The sequence below is a fragment of the Giraffa tippelskirchi genome, chromosome 8, assembly GCF_054371585.1.
Source record: "Giraffa tippelskirchi isolate mGirTip1 chromosome 8, T2T-mGirTip1v1.2.pri, whole genome shotgun sequence".
Taxonomy (NCBI): domain Eukaryota; kingdom Metazoa; phylum Chordata; class Mammalia; order Artiodactyla; family Giraffidae; genus Giraffa; species Giraffa tippelskirchi.
The window spans coordinates 127,416,374-127,437,998 of record NC_137282.1 but is presented as its reverse complement, the minus strand read 5'-3'; the positions used below and the strand labels follow the sequence as shown (position 1 = coordinate 127,437,998).

The 21,625-nt window shown below is 47.0% G+C and overlaps 1 protein-coding gene across 50 annotated transcripts in view; it reads right to left on the bottom strand.

The window, feature by feature from the left end:
- Positions 1-1,695: 1,695 nt before the first annotated feature.
- Positions 1,696-21,625, bottom strand: part of C8H6orf89 (chromosome 8 C6orf89 homolog) — a 43,960-nt gene continuing 24,030 nt past the window's right edge. For 8 of the 50 annotated variants that reach the window (XM_081520316.1, XM_081520323.1, XM_081520318.1 and 5 more), the window contains 5 exons: positions 14,839-14,993; positions 14,568-14,707; positions 13,255-13,384; positions 10,039-10,162; positions 1,696-7,020 (listed from right to left, as the gene is read on the bottom strand). In XM_081520316.1, the coding sequence (XP_081376442.1) occupies positions 6,926-7,020; positions 10,039-10,162; positions 13,255-13,384; positions 14,568-14,707; positions 14,839-14,993 (644 nt within the window). In that variant the 3' untranslated portion in view covers positions 1,696-6,925. Of the gene's footprint in view, positions 7,021-9,332; positions 9,734-10,038; positions 10,163-13,254; positions 13,385-14,567; positions 14,708-14,838; positions 14,994-21,625 lie in introns of those variants that run through there. The other 42 variants (XR_014062136.1, XR_014062135.1, XR_014062117.1 and 39 more) reach the window with 19 other exon arrangements.

Below are 21,625 nucleotides of genomic sequence, written 5' to 3'. Positions count from 1 at the left end.
TCAATGAAAAGGATGCAATTTACCAGCAAGAGAAGAGTTGAATACATGATGGCATATTCACACCATAGAATATTATCCACTAAAAAGAATGGATTAGAGAGCTATGCCAGCTGACTTGAAGGGAACTCTGTGAGGTATTGAGTAAGAAAAGCAAGAAACATCAAGTGCCTGTAATATGATCCCACTTTTGGCCAAGCAATGACAAAAGTCTCATGATTTCTGATTATGATTATAGAGAACACGGAAGAAAGTGTGGGAAGATACACGGCAGGATATGGCTGTGTACACATTACATTCACCTGACCAGGGAAGAGGAGGGATGAGGCAGGGGAGAGGGAAAAGGGTGCAGCAAGTAATAAAACAGGGGACGTCCCTGGTGGTCCAGTGCTTAAGACTTCATGCTGCCAATGCAAAAGGCCTGGGTTCGATCCCTGGTCAAGAAACTGAGATCCCACATGGTGTACAGCACAGCCAAAGGAGTAAACAAAATAAATAATTATTTTTTTAAAAACTGAAGGAAAAAACAGGACATTAAACACTGTATAGGAAATGACCATATTTATACATTTATATAAAATTGTGCATATAGCACAAAGAAATTATCAAAAAAGAATGAATACACAAAAATGACTTAAATCTAATGTGTAATTGAGTTAACCGAGTGCTGTGAGTGGCCTCAATTGGGGGGGATGGGGGTGAGCTAGCAAGGGTGCCAGCCAGCGAGGGGGCCTCGCTGTCCTCCTGCAAGGACCAAGGACACCTATGGGTGAGGTGACACTGTGAGGGGACCGGGGCTGTGTGCAGCCAGCTGGGAGAAGGAAAAAGGTTTTGAGGGTCTCATTTGAATTTTGGGCAAAGTGCAAGAACAAGGGAGGGTATTAACAGGAGGACTGAGATTTGAGAATTCATGGGAACAGGAGATCAGAAGCCATTGCAGGCAAAGGGTTAGAATGGGGGTAAAAGAAGCATCTGTCAAATGGATAAGAAAGCTGTGGTACATATACACAATGGAATATTACTCAGCTATTAACAAGAATGCATTTGAATCAGTTGTAATGAGGTGGATGAAACTGGAGCCTATTATACAGAGTGAAGTAAGTCAGAAAGAAAAACACCAATACAGTATATTAACGCATACATACAGAATTTAGAAAGATGGTAACGATGACCCTATATGCGAGACAGCAAAAGACACACAGAGATAAAGAGGAGACTTTTGGACTCTGTGGGAGAAGGCGAGGGTGGAATGATTTGAGAGAATAGCACTGAAACATGTATATTACCATATGTGAAATAGATCGCCAGTCCAGGTTCAATGCATGAGACAGGGTGCTCAGGGCCGGTGCACTGAGGGATGGGATGGGGAGGGAGGTGGGGGGTGTTCAGGATGGGGGACACATGTGCACCCACGGCTGATTCATGTCAATGTATGGCAAAACCACTGCAATACTGTAAAGTAATTAGCCTCCAATTAAAATAAATTAATTTTTTTAAAAAAAGAAGCATCTGTGAATGTGAGCGAATGCAAAGCTCAGTGCGGATGTGAGACAGGACCCAGGCCAGGGTGGACAGGTGATCTGGAGGCCCAGCGCAGAGCCCTGAGGCCTGCCTCAGGAGTAGGATATGACTATCAGCCTCCGAGTTGCAGGAAAAGAGAAAATGGGAAACCAAAGGATGACACCAAGTACAGGCGAGTTCTTATCAACCAACATACACACTTTTAATTGCAAAAAGTAAAAATTTTTGTCACATGAAACCTTAATGTACATATATTCTTTACAAGTTTGCAGTACATTAAGTTACAATCAACATTCCACACTGAACACAGTAACAGCTTAGACCATTCGGAGCCCGCATGGCTGGACAGGTGTCCGCCCCTCTGCTCACTGGGACCCCCCGGGGCCCGCCACCCCGGCTCCCTAAAGAGGGACGGTGGCCGTCCTGGATCCTGTCCCTGGTGGCGGCAGGGACTTTGCTGAGCGCCCAGTTTCCGCTCACCTCTGTCCCTTCAGTTTTCTCCCCTCCGCCCTATGGGTCTGTCACTGACCTTCCCGCAGGAAGGACAAGGAGGAAGAGACCATGGCCAGCATTTTTCTGAGGATGAGACTACGGAGAGAAATTTGGAGGGAAGGTCATCTATGACGGAGGCTGCGCCTTCTCTGGGAATGATGGCATGTGTCCGCCCAGTTCCAGTCACCAATTCTCAGAGGTAAGCGTTTGTTCCTGAAACGGTTGGAAGTGCTCTGAGGGGCTGAAGCTTGAAGGCTGGGACCCTGCTGAGCTGTAGGTCAAGGTGGTTTTGCAGACTGACCTCACCTACCCCACAGAGCCGTGGAGAGGGATAAGGAGGTAAATTAAGCCTGGCGTGAAGATGTCCTGACTCTCCAATTTCTGTCTGAAACTCAAAACTAAGCTGGTTTCCCTTCTCATCACGGGTGTCTGCAGCTATGGCCCACTCTTGGATTGACGCCGGCTGACAGACAGACAGACAGACAGACGCATGAAGCCAGGAGTGGCCCGTGGGCAGCCCCATCACGTCTGGACAGTTTCAGGCCTTCGCTTGGGAGTTTCGTAACATCTCTTCTCTCCAGTATTCTGCAAAGATCTGGACGTCTCACGGTCTCCAGAGAGGGAGAAATGACGGATGTAGTTACTCTATGCTTAAATTATGCAGGGCAGGGAAACCAGACACGAAGCGACCTGGACGACAGACGAGCTGGCTGGAGGGCTTCTCGCCAGGGCCAGCACTTAGAGCCACGGCGCGCCCAAGGCGGGTGGACTCAGATGTGGTGCACGAGGGAGACCACTTGTCCATCTTCCCTGAGATGCTTCTGCAGAGGAAGCTGCTGGATATGGAGAGGCTGATGGCGACAGAGCACAACCTTTCCATTTGTGACAGAACTTGCTCTGTAAGCACCTCACCTTCCTAGCCGCCTGGCCCCGACATGCGTCAGCTCTGGACCCAACATCCATAGGTCCGAACATGGAGAGATTCTCAAACCAAAATGCTATTTTAAAGCACATCTCTGACACCCCCTTCCTTCAGCCAATTTTAGTGGGTGAAAAAGCTGAAAAGGGGAAGTTAATGAGTGTGGAACTTGTAAGTCAGGAGAGTTTGTCTTCTATCAACAGGAAAACTCAGAAGTCTAAAATAGTCCTGTTTAATAACTGATTCTCAGAAGGTAGACAAGATCGACTCTCTCCCCGCACTAGTCTCTTTCCTCTACAACCTGGCCTTCTGCTGGGTGAGGATTACCTGAGAAGCAAACCACTCTGAAGGTTTCAATTTTCACTACGGAAGCCACTGGCTAATGAGCAAAACTGCATCCAGACGGTTGTTAAAATGACTTGAGGGACTTCCCTGGTGGTTAAGACTCCGTGCTCCCAGTGCAGGGGTGTGGGTTCAATCCCTGGTCGGGGCAGCCAAAAAAAAAAAGAAAACTGCCTATATAATAAACATAAAATGATTGAGGCCATCACCTGCAGTTAAGGAATTATTTTGTTTTAAAATTGTTCCTACATCGAGGCCTATGCTGGGTTTTGGAAGAAGGGAATAGAAAACCGCGAACTGAAAAAACAAGTGATGTAAACTCCAAGGGGACCCACAACTGGAATTGGGCTGAGTCCCTCTGCTGGTCACACATCTGGAAACTTGTGGTGATGGGAAAATGGCTGGACACAGTTGTGTTCCAGACACATTCACTCCTAAAAAGCGCTTTGAGATGGGGAGGGGAGAAGGGAAAGGCTTTTTATAAAAGTCATCTGTTAGCTTCTCTCCATTTCTGTCTCAAACAGTTTTGAAAACAAACCCTGCAGAGTTCCTGGCCTGCTGACCCTGCCCCTAGGTTCTCCCACTCAGCTGGGCACACCAGAGTCAGGTAAACCCACAGCTTCATTCCTGGGCACCACTCTGCACTGGAGCAGGAAGACACTGTGCTGTGGAACCAGCCATCGACAGCCAGCAAAGGAACTGTCCTCAGCCCCAGTTTACTTGTAAATGAGGCTCTCATATCTATTTCACAGGACTGGGCAAAGATCAGAGGAGAAGATCATGTGTATCCAGACACTCTGAAGCTGGAACGGACTGGATGAACACTACTGTTTCTTTCTCTCAGAAAATGAACCTGAATCTGTCTATTTCATAGATTGTTTTGTATTTCACCGAAGAGGCAGATTCTGTTTTCATAAACCACGGTTACTTCACTCTCTCCCCCTGCTGAAAAAATTGAGAGTGGGGAGAGGGTAAGTTCTACTTATGTTCTTCATGAACTCTGGTTCAGGTGTAGTGTCTTTTCAACATCCGACTCTTGGGGACCTCAGGACACCCGGATATAATGCCTCAAACTGGGGCCAAAGCAGCCTTTCTCCCCAGAGAGTTGACTTCTCCTCAGAGAAACTCAGTACATGAGTTTCACTGCCATGTCACCTCTTGGTCAACACTCAACAAACTTGTGAGCAAGGCCCTCTATTTAAAGCAAGCCCTGTGGCTTTGTTCTTATGGTGGTGGTAGACACGGGGATTTCTATGGCCCCACCAGCCCCCTGACCCTGCTTCCTCATCTTTATGAGCCTCCTTCCCACACTGGGTCATGTGGAGGAACTTTTGCTGCTTCCACGGAGGAGCTGAGAGCTAGGTGAGCAGGGGTGACCCTGCGGCACCCTCACACAAAGCCTTGGGTAACTGGAAAGGAACTAGCTGGTTACTCACTGACCACTGACTGGTCAGCGGTAGATTCTGCTTTTCAGAATTACCTTGAGAAGAAGGAACATTACTTAAAAAACCTTCTTTGAAGACTTTCACCCCTAACATAAATCTACATTCAATTCTGAACTGGACAGATTTTAAGTAAAATGAGTAGTGTATACATGAAAAGTTTCTACTTACCTGCTGCCAAACCATTCTTTGTTGAAGACAGCTGCCAGCTCTGGGGACCTCCCACAGGAGGCCTCAGAACACCAACACACACAAGGGTCTTTCATCTTGAGTTGAACAGGGCATTTTATGATCATTTAAGGGGTGAAGGGCCGGAGTAAAATGGGGAAGGAACATGGGGTAATTCATAAAAACACAATGGGAATTTCGATGATCAAAACAGTTGCTTTGCTCCTAAGGAACCCTCTCTTTCGTTAACTCAAAGGGCCTAATTTAAGAGAATTCTGAGAGACCTCTAAGGAACTTGTTTACGTATCACCAGGGGTAAGGACATTGCAAAGGCTCTGAAAGTACGCACAAAGCTGGCCTCTGAATGGTCCCTCTGATTTAAAACCTCTTAAATTGTAACAGCTTAGCAGCATGCCTTTTTTATGAACATGAAGTTTTGTTTTTCCTGTATTAATTCACACATGGTACTGATTCTTTTAAGCAAAAATTCCCTCAGGTACAGTTCATCCTACTTTCACTTGAGTCCGTGGAGGAGGCTCTGAGCTCTGTGAACCCTCCCTGTCCTTTACAAGGCCCCAAACAGGCCATTCAAGCACACAGTGATCCTCACTGATGCTCGGGAGATGTGTAGAGAAAGAGGGCCTGGGACAAGGTGCAGGGGTGCCTCCAGAGGATGACGAGGACCCCACAGTGAGTCCCATCCTCTTCCCCCCCCACTGTCTGCCTCTGGTCTGTAACGCAACACAGCAGACATCTCCACTGTCTGTCCGATTTCTGCAGTTCAGAGCCAGGGGCTGTAGTGTGGTCTGCTTCTTTTCCTTCAGCTTGGCAATGGCATGACAAGAGGCCAGATATTTAACAAAGTCGATAAAGGAATAAAGGGGGAAAGGAAACAAAAAAAGAGTGTCCTTATTTGTACACTTAAGACATACAAAAAGCACTCGGGGAAAACGAGCGGAGCGAATCGTTCAATCAAAAGGAACACGGTTTTGTATTTTCACAAGAATTAAAGACACCTCACCTTGGCTCCCAGTACAGAGAGAGAAATCATTTCAAGTCGCACAGTCGCACGCCCAGCTGACCAGCACTTTGCATCTGGAGTTCCTTCCCTAGCCACGTGACAACATCACTTTGACACATCTGTAAAACATCTTCTCTGCAGAGAGTTGGACCCTAAAGATCAAACCCAGGGAGGCGCCCTCTCCCCGGGCCAGCACTCTTAACTCACCCCGCTCTGAAGACATTGAGTAAAAGCAACACGGCTGATGAGTGCGGTGCTGTCTCAGCAGTAAAGGGCTCTGGCCGGGCCAAGGGAGGGGCGCTGGGAGCCCAACTCCTGAGAAGCCAGCCAGACAGGCGAGGGAGCAGGGGAGGGAGGGAGAGACTGAGAACCTGACCGAATGGAGGAAGGTATTACCTTAGGAATTACCACTTCAATTACAATCAGGCTCTGACCTGGCATCGGAGACTCCGAGAGCCACACTTGGGAAAGAAGTGCACGTCTTGAGTGCATTTGAGGTTATTTGATCCTTTTCACTGGTTCGAGATTCCACTCTGCTTGGGAAACTGCCATGACTTCTTTAACCATCCTTGGCTTTCCAAAAGATGTACAGGGTGGTGTGATGAGGGAGATGGGACAGGCAGGCCCACCTGGCAGAGGATGGCGCTGAAGTCAGGATCTGCTGACTGCCCTCTCGTGGCCAGGAGCCAGCAGAGGGGATCATGCCATGCAAGTGAGGGAGGGTACCAACCCTGCTCCCTGCCTGAAGGCAGCCTCAAGGCTTTGGTGCCAAGAGGCCAGGCAGACGCCCATCTCTCATAGACGGGTATCGGTGGTGGAGTCCTGGCCAAGCGGCTGGGCTGGAAGATTGGGAGGCCCAGGCTCTGGCCTTTGCCTCCAGCGCACAACTGGCTCACACACGCATGCACGGGGCAGGTGACTAAGTAACCAACCACTGGAAAGTGGTTTCATCGTTTTTTGTTTTTATTCTCCCCCTTTCGATCTGGTCTTCAGCTCTCAAAGCTGTTCCTTTAGATCTGTGTCCTATAGCTCTGACAGGGTGGTTCCATCGCAGACGACCAAAGGCTGGACCCCTCTGGCTATAATGTAGACCTTCCAGTGGGTGGCACCAGAGTAGCCTTGAAGGGAGACAGCGACAAGGAAAGCGTGTGAGTGGCAGGGACTGAGCCGACTTGCGGGCACAAGCAAGGCGGGTCTGCAGAGCTGCCCTCAGATTCACCTACAGACTCAGAGGCCATTCCTGCTCTGGAGGTCTGTGAGCCTTCCTAGTGTCAGTGTCCCCAGCTATCACCGGTCCTGTCACCTGACATCCAACGGGAGCCACCGTGAACCAACGTGTTTCAGTGCCACCCCTCACCTGGGTAACTGTGAATCACACAGTTCGGCAGGTTTACAAAAGCAGGATGTTCTAGATACGGCTGATGCATCTGTGCGTGCTAAGTGGCTCCACCTGTGTCTGACTCTGTGCAACCCTAGGGACTGTAGTCCCCCAGGCTCCTGTGTCCATGGGATTCTCCAGGCAAGGATCCTGGAGTGGGCTGCCATGCCCTCCTCCAGGGGATCGTCCCAACCCAGGGATCGAACTCATGGCTCTTATGTCTCCTGCATTGGCAGGTGGGTTTCTTACCACCAGCGCCACCTGGGAAGCCCTAGATAAGGCTGAGGTGCATGTGTGTGTGCTAAGTTGCTTCAGTCCTGTCCAACTCCTTGCAATCCCATGGACTGTAGCCCACCAGGCTCCTCTGTGCTTGGGATTCTCCAGGCAAGAATACTGGAGTGGGTTGCCATAGTCATCCAGGGGATCCTCAAGGGGATTTTCCTGACCTAGGGATCGAATCTGCCTCTCCTGCGGCTTCTGCACTGCAGGCGGATTCTTTACCACTGAGCCACCAGGGAAGCCCCAGATAAGGTTGATATGGAGCATCAATTCTCAGGGTCATTTTTTTTCAGTAAAAAGACAGGACGGGTTCTAAGGGAGGCCAGGGTCCCCTGTCCAATTCTCCTGAGGTTATACTTAACAGTCTCATTATAGAACATCCAGATTAACCCAAACCAATACTTCCTAAATTGTATTCTGCAAACAGCAGCAACCTATAATACAGTCCAGGGGAAAAAATAGTTCCATACTCAAGTAAGTTTGAAAAACACTAGATCCTCCAGGCCTTTTCAGAGCCTTTTGTACACTAATGTGTACTATGTTTCAACAAGACAGGTATTTCCCAAAGTCAGTGACTCAAGAGCCCTATTTGCCAAAGGTCTTTCCCAGGGGCTCTTTTATGAACCCTAGGGTCATGACCTGTATCATTTGAGCAATGATATCTAGGAATAGGCTAGAAAGGTAAAGTCAAAAAACTTTAATACTTCAATAACTTCTTGATGAAAAATTTTCTAGAGAAGGATAGACACACCACTCATTTTTAAACTAAGAACACTGAATGGAATGTAACCTCTGCTTGGTGACTCAAGAAAGGTCACTATGAGCCATGACTGTACCATCATGGCAAGTAACATGGGCTTACGCCTCTGACGCTCAACATCCACTGTCAGGGTCTGCCTTTCTGTCCTCATTTTTCCCTGTGGCATCTGCAGCCATTGCTTCTATTTCTGCCGCTGCTTCTCGAGTTCACTGTCCTCCCTAGCCCTCCCCGCCCCAAGCCTTCTCCTGACTTGCCCTCTTCCCTGGTTCTCATCAGCCTCCATCCCTTCCCCACATTCCTATCACGTTCTGCTTTTCACAGACACTGCCAAGCACAGGGCTCCTTTCCCTCTGGTCAGCAAGCTGGCCAGTCACAGAATGACAAGGTTCAGTCTCTGGATTCTGGGCCATTTTGGACTAGCCACACCAGCCTTTGAGGCTCAAAGCTTCTTTTATCACTGCCAGTCACCCATCTTTTTTTTTTTCCTTTTTTCTTAATTCTACATTGGCACTCGGGATGCTTGTGGGAGCTGAAAATCTGGAATTTGGATAATGAAAGTGTTTCTGTAGCTGTCTGAACTGTCAGGCACTTGTAGAACATAAGACAGAAACTTTTTCAAGTACAGCTACACATTCCAAACCTGGAATGCCATACAGACTTGTGCAGCGTCTCTCCACTACAGACGGGTGTGGAGTAATTTCCACACAAGAATCCTCTTGCAGTAATTCTCAAGGGCCAGGACAGCTGTGCTCCATTATCAGCTACATGCTTAATTTGTGCATTGTTTTCATTTTTTTCATTTTTAAATCGAAATAAAGTTATGAAACTTGGATTAAAATTTGGAAGTTTTCAGTATGCACCCTACCTCCAAGTGAGGTGAGAGGTTTCTAGGGACTGGGGTCTTCCAAATAGGAAAAATTAAAATAAATCAATTGGAAAATCAGTCTAGGCTCTGTCAGGGAGTCAGGGCTCCTCTAGGTTTTGTGAGGCAAGAAAAACAAGAAGGGCAACAGTGATGCTTGTTGATTTATTTGCTTCTGCCAAGAAAGTTCTATTGTCAAACTGACAGTGGTCAATTCAAGTCTGTTTCTTCAGAACCAGTTTTTAGATGGTAAAGCACAGAACAAGTCACAGTCGGGAAATCATGGAGCCAAGGGTGGGTCATTACTGTGAGGCTGGGACCAGACTGTGGGATCCACAAGGAAGGTAGTATTTCCTTGTGTGGCTGTTGCCCTTACATGCTGCCTGAATTGTTTTAATAGCAAACTGGGCACAGAAAGGGTTTCATCAAATTTGAATTGTACCTCCTCTGGCTTGACTGTGTAAAAGGAGTCACTTAAGACTGATGCTTTGCCTAACTGATGGTTGGGCCTTGGAATGGTCACCTCTCCTCTCTTGGTCTCAATTTCCTTATCTGCAAAGAAAGTATAGCTCTAAATATTTTCCATAATAACTCCTCCTACTTTGAAATCTCTAAAGCCAATGGACACATGCATTCTAAATGTGCGTATGACCCATTTCTCTTTGCTACATTTTCTCAGTAATTACTTATCATTACATCTAAGCATAAATAATTGACCTTGCTAATTAAAAAAAAAAAAGCTATTTGTGACTTTAATAAATTTTTGTGGAGGCGATATTTAATTTTTAGAATACTTTTTTGAGTTAAAAACTAAAAAGACCCTGCAGCTGACCCTGCCCCCTGGGGGCTTCACCTACCGATGTCACCTGGCTCCAGTGGCATCGCCACAGACTGGCAGTGGCTGCGGCACTGGAAGGGCGGGAGGAGCTGCAGCATGGCCTCCCCGCTGCCGATGGTGAACAGGTCATGCATCCTGTGCATCTGGAGGAAAGGACACAGCGGAAGAAAAGGAAGGAAAGGAAAACCAAGTCAAATCTGGGGGCATGGGAAAGGAACACACAAAAATTCTTACACATAGGCTCTGGGTTTCCTAGCAGCATAAGCAAAGAGGAAGACAGAACCAAGAATAAAACTCACAATTTTGTTCTAAAGACAAAAACAAATTAGTTTCTGCTAAGCATGGCATCTCCCCATACTGAGGCTGAGGAAAGATTTCTATTTTTTTTTTTGGGCCATGTCAAGGGGGTGTGGGGGATTTTAGCTCCCAACCAGCATTCAAATCTGCATTCTCTGCCATGGAAGCTCAGGGTCTTAGCCACTGGACCGTCAGGGAAGTCCCATGGTAAGATCTCTTCTAGGGTTTTTCTTAAAGAGACATTGTGTTGTTTTGTGGCAACACCTGCAATGACAGCCCTGTAGCAGAAATGGCTCAAGCTTCATAATTCATAATTTCTATCCACAGTTTCCAAGTAGGTCATAGGCAAAATATCTAACTGTATTTCAACAAAAGTCTCGCAGAGGCCAACATGTGGTGGTCTAAATATGCAATCTTCTGAGGGTCTGGTTTGATCCAGACAGAGAGCCTGCATATCCTCTGGGCAATGGTCTGTGGAATATTATTTCTTACTGTCAGACTTTTCAAGAGAATCGGACAGCAGCAAGTTCAAGTTTACAATTTTTTGGCAAGACCCAGGTGAGCAGATACATGATGCTACTGATTAAGGACTAACAACAGGAAGATCAGCCTCTGATTTTGAAAGCTAAGGATGTACAACTGCACGGTAACTACGGCACTCTGAGGGCATATAGTCCGCCAGGCTCCTCCATCCATGGAGTTTTCCAGGCAAGAATACTGGAGTGGGTTGCCATTTCCTCCTGCAGGGGATCCTCCTGACCCAGAGATCAAGCTGGCATCTCCTGAGTCTTCTGCATTGGCAGGCGGATTCCTACCATTGAACCGCCAGGGAATCAGTCCTGCTTCCAGCAGGCATTAAGTGCAACCTGCTGTGTGCCTGGGGTTTGGGACGGGTGGGCAGGGAGTAGAAACAAAGGGATAGGGCGCTCCTGTTCAGACTTCTCTTCCTGGTGAGAGAAAACCCCAGCCCCTTACACGCCCTTACAAAGCAGGAGTCAGAAGTCCGACTCCTTAGGCCATGGGTCCTCCAGAGCCTGAGCGTGCGGCCCTCCCTTCTCCTGCCTCACAACCCTGGTCTCCCTGTTGCTCCCCACAGGCCCTGGCCATGACTCTGTGCCCATGGAAATGCTTCGAGCCACCGCAACTGCTGCTGTAGTGACAGAAGGAGGACGGACGAGTGTCTGGAGCTGCTGTGACTGACGGAAGCCCTGTCATGAGCAGTCTTGAAAGAATTCCAGAGGACCAAAAACTAAGCAGATATATCTCTATTTCACATAGGCCTGAGAGCGGCTGGGACCAAGCTCCTCCACATTCAGGATGAGGAGAAACAGACAACAGGATGGAGTGGGCCAGCCCTAGGCAACATCCTGGGGTGGGTAAAGTGGGCCTTGGAGCCCCTCACCTCTTCCCCCAGGGTCTCTCAACAATTGGATCCCACTGCTTATCTTCTCTCCCAAGGCTGCCTCTTGGAATCTGGGCCCACAGACATATGACTTTACCAGAGTCCAGGGCCCAGGGACGTGGACCAAGGGTGGAGTAACGTGGCTGTGGAGAAAGGAGAGCCTGGGCCAGGGTGGGGAACAGATACTCTAAGAAATCAACTCTCAGGATTTCTGCCTATTTGGGCCACTCCCCTTCCAAAAACATCCCTGAGAACCACAACAAGATGATCTGACAGGCGTCTGCCGAACTCTGTATTTACCCCTTTGGCTGGGCTGCCTGGTGTCCCTGTTCGGCAGACTGGTGAAATTAAGATTCAAGTGGGAAAACCCAAGACAGTGATAAAGGCCCTCCTCACTCAGAATGTTTTCATATATCATAATTATGAAGATGAAATCATACTAGGGCCCCGAGTTCTAGCCGAAGACAGCAGAATAAACCTCTTTAAAACCTGAGGCCAGAGCCCAGCACCTCCACCCTACAGCTGGCAGGCAGAAGTTCTTACTTCTAGACAAAATGATTGTTTTTTAAAGGCTTTGAAATTCCTTTAACACGATTCAGCACATTTGGACCCAAACAATAGTGTCAGGAGGTTAAAGACACAACCCAGAGTTGGTAGGGGTCGCAGTTCAGCAAATTTAATTTTTTAACAAAGGAATATTCATCCTTTTAATTATTCCAAACCAATCCAGACTCAAAAAGCTTCCTCAGGGTTGAGACTCAACAAAAGAGCAATTCAGAGAAAAGTAAACAGACACAAACACAGAACAGCTCTGCCCAGCCCGCTGGCCCCAGAGGCCCCAGAGGTATGAACGGGGGGGGGGGGGGGGGGGAGGCGGGGGGCGCGCCGGGTACTTGGCCATGGGTGAAGGTGAGAGGCAGCAGCGCACACACTGCCTCAGGCAGCGCTTCTCAGCCCTCCAGTTCCCAAACCACGCTCCCAAGCTTTTTTCTCTCCCTTTCTGCTCTCCATCTGAACCTTCTCATTTGTTTATTTCTGGGGAAAGCCAATCTGGGAGTGGAAGGTGAGGTGAGACCTCTCATTAACTTGCTGTGTCTGTGGGCAAATCATTTAATTTCTCTGGAGGTCAGTTTCTTTATACCTACAAAGTGAGAAACGTTGGACTGTTCATTTACACACTATTCATTTGCAGTCTGCCTGCCCTGTACTTGGAGGTAGACAAGTCTGACTGCATGCTCAGGACTCTTAAACTTGAGGATTCCACTTCCTTTCATGTAGAAAGGTAGCTTGCCCCCAGACGTTAAGGGCAGGAAATAGATCTGCAAGGTCACTAGACTTTCTGGAAGCATGCCTTCAGTAAAAAGTCAGGCTGCTGCAAGTGTGCTGGCAAGCAGCAGGAAGCGAGAACTCCAGATTCTGTGGATGACCCTTCAGGTCACCCTCTAAGTTGACATGCAGGGAAAGCTTTGATTACAACATCAGCCCAGGTACCAAACGAGAAAAATTCTAGATCCAAATCTTCTCAGCATTTCCTACCTTACTCTCCACAATAGGTTCTGGTTGAAGAAGGAAGCATTTTTTCAAGGAGGCTTCTTTTGGAAACGGCAGATAGGTGAACACAGGGAAAAGCTCACGTAAAATGTGTGATCTGTTCAGGGGTCTTCTCCTGTAGAATGTGTACAAGAGGGAAAAAGTAGTTAAACTGGGCAAGCCAGCCCAACGCCATGGCTAAAGAGAGCTCGGCGAGGGTGGGAAAACTGTGGGTGGTGGGTGAAGAGGGAAAGATGTCAGGATAACAACTGAAGTATTCGGTCCATGAAGAAAAGTCATGCTGAATCAATTAACTGAAACATCACACACACACACACACACACACACACTCTACAGCCACAATTTGTCTGTGTGGGTGGGGTGTTTATAAAATCCAGCTAAAACAACATATATAGAGAAAAAAGAAACACTCCATTCATTCTCTCTTGGCAGAGACTGAAGTAACAGCAGGCAGGGCAAGAGAGGAGAAGGGAGGAGGAGGGGGCAACAATCATGATCCTTTTGAAGTGGAGCAGTACGACGTGGGAAGCCTGTATCAGCTCGTAAACCGAGTATTTGATCATGTAAATAAATAGCAAATTTAAAGAAAGGCAGAAGCAGAGAAACTACCCAACAAAAAGCCTGAAAAAGCAGTTTTAATTCTCTTTGGAATGATTCTAGAAGTAAACTGGCGTTCCTTTTCTTTGTAGAAAGCAAGTTTCACTCCCAAGGAATGGCCTATGTCTTCTATAAGACACAAGAAGGAACAGGGAGATAGATGCAGGTTTCAGTGCTGGCTGGGTGACCTTAAGCAAAGTACTTAACCTCTTTGATTCCCACTTTTCCTGAACTGAAAAACGACAATGACAATTCCAACTTCCCAGCGCTATTATGAGCATCGCCAATGAGTAACAGGCACTAAGCACCAAGGCATGCTGCCTGGCACAAACAAATGCCAAGAAATAACCTTCCCTTTGATTCTTTGTGCTCTCTCTGAAGTCCTCAACACTCAGGACCCACTCAGCATGAAAGCAAATACTAAACACTACAGTTACAAGTAAATTATGCTTCTATTAGGCAATCTCGGTGTCCACCATGGTGACTTCCCTCTTGACACACCTCTTCAACTCATCCCCTTTCTTTCCCATCAGTTTTTCAACACTGTGCCCTGGAGTTATCACTCGACTTGGAGGGTGTGTTGTAAAGTTTACACAGTGCCGGGCACAGCAGGGTCTCGGCAGTAATCAGTACCGTTTTGACATTTGGTCTGGCCTCTTTCTGTACCCATACACACGGCTGGGTGCCCTTTCTACACTCACCATGGATACGGAAACGGGAACCACCGTCTGGGAAAGCAGCGCCACCACTTGGTGAAAAACCCTTCAGTGAAGCCTTCTGTCACCTCTGGATACTGGCACAAAAAATCCTGAAGTCCCTCAGTCGACAGGGACTGTCCCGTCTTGGGGAGGCAGAAAACAAAAGTGCAACAAGACAACACGGAATTACTTATCAGGAATGTCCCAGGGCTTGATGTTTTCTAGCCATTTAATGGGTTATGAAGGCAGTGGGAGAACCAGTCTTTCTGCGCACCTTGATCACCAGAGGATGCAGCCTCTCAAATTTCTTTGGGGTATCTTCCAGGAGCATCACCTGGAGGGGTAATTTCTGGGCACAGCCAGTGCAGTTGGCAGGGATGGGGTCCGACTCATTCTGCTCACAGTCATTTGTCCACCAGGGGTCAAAGTCTGAGAGAGGAAGGGATGTGGAGAAAGCAGATACAGTGGGTGAATCCAGGAGGCCCAGCAATGGAGACAGAGAGGCATGATAATTTCAAAAGCTCACAGTGATCAGCACGGGCAACCTCTGAAAAGGTACATATCAAATAAGTTAACCCTCAAGAAGGGGACAGACAGCCGAGCTAGGGGACAGAGGTGGAGGGGGAGGCGCTTCTCTCTGTATACTCTTCTAAGCTTTGCGGAAAATATTTTTTAACATGTACAAGTATCTCCTAAGTCAAATCAATAACTGAAGTCAGACAGTTTGGGGAGCTGTATTTGTTGGAGATGCAGTTCTTTCCCGGTTTTCTAACCTGCGACCAACAGGTCTGAACTGGCTACAGCCCGTGGGGGAGGGGCAGGCAGGCAGGGTGGCCCCACTGCCAGTGATGCCAGCATTTCTCTGATACCCTAGACCCTGGGCTCACAGATACAGGGCGGGCCCAGGACGGCTCTGGGAGGAAGAGTGAGAAACGGGTGCAGAGAGAAGGGATGGAGGAGAGACGGGACTTTTCAGGGTCCATCTGTGGAGTAAAGTAAATGGCATCTGCTCATCAGCGCTCTGTCCCAGTTTGGGGGAGGGGAAAGGGCTACTAACCGTGGCTTCCAGCCCCAAGGACTGCAGGGTGGTCAGAACTAGAAGAACATCCCACTCAGGCCCTGATGTGAGAGCTCGCTGGCTCCCCCACACCCTACTCTGGTGGGTCCTTCTTTGAGGGGTTGGCTCTGTTTCTATGCAGCCCTTCTTGGTTTTCCCTGCGTTCCTTCCCTTTGAGACTATTCTGTTCATAATATTATTGCATTATGTCTTGTTTGCTTTCTGTTCCAGTCTGGGTTTCATCTGTGTTCTCTGAGATATGTGTTTGTGATAGACTTCTAATCTGAATCCAAAATGTTTCACCAGATGGTTTCTGATGAAAACCCAATGAAAACCCAATCAGGAGAGAGCCTAGAACAAAAGACAACAGACAATCGAATGTGGCTGAAAGGAAATCAGTTCTTTGAGCCAAGAAACAGACGTGGAAACTGACTCTTGACACAAACCTCTTCTGCAGTGAGCATGAGGCAGGATCTGCAGAGTGAGGAGCACTCACCAGGGAGGGCGGTGCGTGCGCTCAGTGCTCCTGAGCCCGCATCTCCTGCACACAGATCCCGGGTCTTCCGCAGGCGGCACCACCCACTATTCCCACCCCCGGGAGGAGCGCATGCAGCAGCAGACAGCGATCACTGTGAGCCTCCAGGGGCAGCAGAAAAACCTTCGGTGGCCCCTGTTTTAGCGGCACACTGAGGCTGCAGTTCCCCTTTTTTTTCCCTTCTGGAGTATTTTCACATGTTCCTTATTAGAGGTCAAATATGATGAACTCTTGCCAAAACACAAGAACTCCGGGTAATGGGCATACAATGAGGCATAAGTAATTATGTGTTCAGCATGTGTTCAGTTGTTCAGTTGTGTCTGACTCTTTTGCAACCAACCCATGGACTGCAGCCCACCAGGCTCCTCTGTCCATGGGGTTTTCCAGGCAAGAATACTGGAGTGGGCTGCCATTTCCTCTTACAGCAGGTCTTCCCGACCCAAGGATCGAACCCACACCTCCTGCGTCTCCTGCATTGATAGGAATGGCTCTTTACCACTGAGCCACCTGGGAAGCCCCAAGTGCAACTTATGTTGAGTCAAATTCAATTTAAAAGTCTTAATTCTCACAGAAGAAAAGCTGCCAAAATAGAGCCCTGAGGCAACATACTATGTTACAATTATACAGCCTTTCAGTTTCCAAAGTACTTGTGAGGGAGGGGGAAGGAAGGGAAGAGAAAACTAAAGTGATGAGCACCAAGCCCAACGTGAGTTGTGTTTTCGCAGGTAGTACACTGTTCACTCCTTACCATGTAATTATTGAGGACGCATCCCTATTCTCACTTTACAGATGAGCAAACAGAGTGAAGGCAAGAGGAATTACCACCCAAGGGTGCAGGGTGGGAAGAGCACAGAGACTGCTGAGGAAGACGGCAGTGAAGGCTCTAGGGCTTCCTTCTAGGAAGGTTATTCTGCGGCGTGACTAGGGTGTCCTGGGAGGAGGAGGCTGGGAAGAGGCAGGCCCAGTTATGCTTTGTTTTTGTCCTTTCATTGGGGAGGGAGGAGGTGTACGGTGATGAGAGGGGAAGTTTAACGACAGTCTAACTGAGGCAGTGGGCTTGGGAAGAAAGGGGTGATTCCAGAGACAGTGATGACAAAATCCATGGCTCTCAGCAGCATTGCGGAGGCCATCTAGACAGGCTGAGATGGTCCAAGAGCTCCTCATTTAAGGGAGACATTGGAGGGCTGGAAATACTTATCATCATGTTTTTCTGCAGTAACGTGTCACATTCCAAATGAGTCCATTCATTATGACAATCGTACCAGCAGTGAAGTGCTGGGAGAAATTCTTCTAATTTACACAAAGGTGCTTCGTGGGCTGTGCTTGTGCTCAGTCGCTCAGTCATGCCTGACTCTTTGTGACCCCATGGACTGTAGCCCGCCAGGCCCCTCTGTCCATGGGGATTCTCAAGGCAAGAATACTGCAGTGGGTTGCCAGGCCCTCTTCTAGGGGATCTTCCCAACCCAGGGATCGAACCCACATCTCCTGCACTATAGGCAGATTCTTTACCATCTGAGCCACCAGGGAAGCCTGCTTCATGGGCTAGCAGTAGCAATTCTGAACCTAAAGAGTATCAAGAGATTATTTTAACTGTCACTTAATTTAGTTTTATTCTGAGCTTTGGCTATTCTTGGGATTTCCAGGTAGAAATGCTTGAACAGCAGGTGGAGGAAGAAAACCCAGAGAGGAAAAGAAAACAAGAACAGAATACTAAAAAGACAATTTAAGAGGGTGGCAGAATGCAAGATAGAGGTCTCTAGACATGTCAACATCACCAGTGTTCTTATCCTGCGTCTGTGTGCGCTCAGTCACTTCAGTTGTGTCTGGCTCTTTGCAACCCCAGGGACTGTAGACCGCCAAGCTCCTCTGTCCATGGGATTCTCCAAGCATGAACACTGCAGTGGGTTGCCATTTCCTTCTCCAGGGGCTCTCCCTAACCCAGGGATCAAACCTGCGTTTCCTGCACTGTAGGCGGATTCTTTACTCACTGAGCCACCTAGGAAACCCTGTTCTTACACTACTAACCATAATCTTTTAAAAACAGAAATACTAACCATAATCTTTTAAAAACAGAAATGGAAAATGATCTCATTCATAATAACTGGCAAAAAATTTAACAAAAAAGGTAAAACTATAAAATTTTACTGAAGGATATAAAATAAGACCTAGATAAATGACTAAATGTCATAAACACATGAAGTCTACTCAAAAACACACACATATAAATTTAGTACAACTGGATAGAATCTCATCAGAGTCTCTTATTGATGAAGGTGGGGATGAGGTAGGGCTGTGACAACTGCATTCTAAAGTTTATCTAGAAGAAAAAATGTATGAGAATAACAACAGGCAACAATCCACCACCTGCCAAATTAATTCCAGGAAATGTTTATGTGCCCAAAGGCATCCTGGGGTAATACAAATGAATTATAAAGTATGGTCACGCTTATAATCTATGGGGGATACACCTCTTAGGCACAGGTACAGTTAGAGAAGGTAATAAGAGCCTGGTGACAGACACTGGGCATATGGCAGACCCGAGGACCCTCACCTCCGACTGCTCATGGGTCACCTCTGTGCTGGACAGGAGGAGGGCAGGTCTTGGAGGCAAAGGGCACTGTTTTGTTCTCTCTGTGTAGATAATATGGACAAGTAGTCCAAAGAAAAATAAATACAAATGGCCTAAAAACACATTTGAAAAGACCTCTACCTTCACTGATAACTGAAGAAATGCAACTTAAAGTGAGATACCACTTTTCAGTCACTTGACTGGCAAAACAATGATAATATCCAGGGTAGATGATCAATACATGTTAATGAAAGTTACACACTGACCTAAGTTTATGAAGATAATTTTTTAGTATTTATTAAAATGTAAAACGCCCATGCTTTTTGACCCAGGTATTCTACTTCCAAGAATCTGTTTTACAGAAATAACAGTGAAGTGTTAGTTGCTCGGTCACGTTCGACTCTTTGCAACCCCCTGGACTGTAGCCTGCCAGGCTCCTCTGTCCATGGGATTCTTCAGGTAAGAATACTGGAGGGGGTAGTCATTCCCTTCTCCAGGGGACTGTCCCGACTCAGGTGTCGAACCTGGGTCTCCTGCATCACTGGGAGATTCTTTACCGTCTGAAACACCAGGGAAGCCCCACAGAAAATAATAGTACACGTATATAAAGATATGTGTATATGAATGTCCCAAATCTTTTTTTTTAATAACAGCAAAAAAACCTAGAAACTGTTAAATTAAGCAATACTCACACAATGGAATAATATAAACTCCTGAAAAATGTGTATTCTGGGTTGAATAGTATCCCCCCACTAAAAGTCTTTCTGGAACCTCAGAATTTGACCATATTTGGGAATAGGTTCCTTGCGGATGCAATTAATTAAGATGAGGTGATACTGAAGTGGGGTGGGCCCTAAATTCAATCTACATGCATTCTTATCAGGAGAGGCCGCACGATGACTCCCAGTGGGAAGATGGCTATACAGAGCTATGCGGCTGCAGCTAAGGATGCTGAGGATGGATGGCGACCGCCAGAACCTAGAAGAAGCCAAGGATTTGTCCCTAGAGCCTTTGAGAAGGAGAAGAGCCCTGAACACCTTGATTTTGGATTTCTAGCCTCCAAAACTGTGAGAAGATTAATTTCTGTTGTTTTAATTCACCTGACCTTTGGTACTTTGTTACAGCAAACTTAGAAACTAATATAATGTGCCTAGCCAAAAATATTTACATAAGCCTTCCTTGTGTGTGTGAATCAAAGAATATTTTATATTTATAGTGATCTGCACAGCCATGGAAAAACTCAGAAGGATGGATGTATATTCAAATTATTACCAGTGGTTGCCTGGGTGGAGGAGTTGGGAAGGGCAGAGGTAAGAAAATTTACTTCGTTAAAAATATATTTTTGGATTTTCCTGGTGGTGCAGGGGTTAAGACTCTGTGCTCCCAATGCGAGGGGCAAGGGCTTTATTCCTGGAAGAGAAATTGAGATGGCACGGCCAAAAAAAGTAAAAAAAAAAAAAGTATATTTTCAGAAATCAAAATCTTACGTCTTTTTTTTTTTTGTCTTTGTATATGTTTTACGTATTTTCCAAATAAAAATGTCTTTGAAGGGAATTCCCTGGTGGTCTAGTGGTTAGGACTCTGAGCTTTCACTGCCAAGGGCCCAGGTTCAATCCCTGGTCGGGGAACTAAGATCCTGAAAGCCATGCGGTACGGTGGTGAAAAAAAAGGATAGACATGTGTATACGTAGAACAGAATCACTTTGCTGTACACCTGAAACACAGCACTGTTAATCAACCATGCTTCAGTATAAAATAAAAACATATATTTAACTTTTAATGCAGAGTTTAGTCATCTTGGAAGTCAGGCCCCTGAAGAGGTACCTGACAGAAGAGGTACCTGGGCCAGGTTGGTGGCCAGCCAAGCAAGAGGGGAGGTGATGAGGAAAAACAATCCCTGGAATGGGGTAGTTCATACTATACTCCATCTGAATTAAGGGGAGCCTGAACTTCAAGAGGAAGAGCTACTCTGGACTTCTCTGCAGCCTTTCTCACCAAGGTGGATAAAGAATGTGCTCACATTTGTTTTAGGAAGGGACTGAGGAAGGGCTAAGCAGTGAAGTGACTGCTCCCAGGAGGAGGAGGGCTGTGTACAGTTGGGGCTCCTTCTCCCCTTCTCACAGAATTTCCAACAACAAAAGGAGAAGAGACCAGACTTCAGCTTGGCCTCTATCTGTCTGAAAAGGTTTTGTCTGCTGTGTGCTTTGTACAAATAGCTGGAGCTGTCATACCGCAGAGTGAGCAAAATCTCACTCATGCTGGAAAATAGCCAGCAGCACACAGCAGACCATTCCACACCACCCGGTCCACGGCTTCTCTTCAGTGACCAAACACGCTGCATCTCGCTTCTTTTCAGCCCTCCTTGGTGTCTATCCACTTGTCCTCCAGCACCAGACAGAAAGGAAGTTGGATGGCAATCCCTAACTTTCTCTTGATTTCCAAGGCTTCTTTATTTAAGGTATCATCCTTAAATACAAGCTATGTATGTCATACTAAAAAAAAAACCAGCTGTGCCAGAGAAGTGAAACTCCACGTTATCAAGAGTTCGATAAAACACAGGACCTGGATTCCAAATTCTCACTGTGATTATGGCATCATTTCACTGTGTGAGATGTCAAAAACAGTCTTGTGGACAAAACACAGCCTTGAAGGTAAGGAAGGCAGAAACTGTAACCCTCCCAGGCTTCTCTGTGAGTTGGGCACCCTGCAGAACAGCGGCGAGCCAGGGCCTGTCAGGAGGCTTCCTGGTGCCTGAGAGTCGTTTACAAAGGAAACGCACCCAGGCTCGCTGTGGACAATCGTAACATACTCTGGAATTAGACGTGGACAGTCCTTTTACATAGACTATTAATCTGGCAAAATGAAAAAAAAAATACATATCTATCTATCTTTCTTTTTTT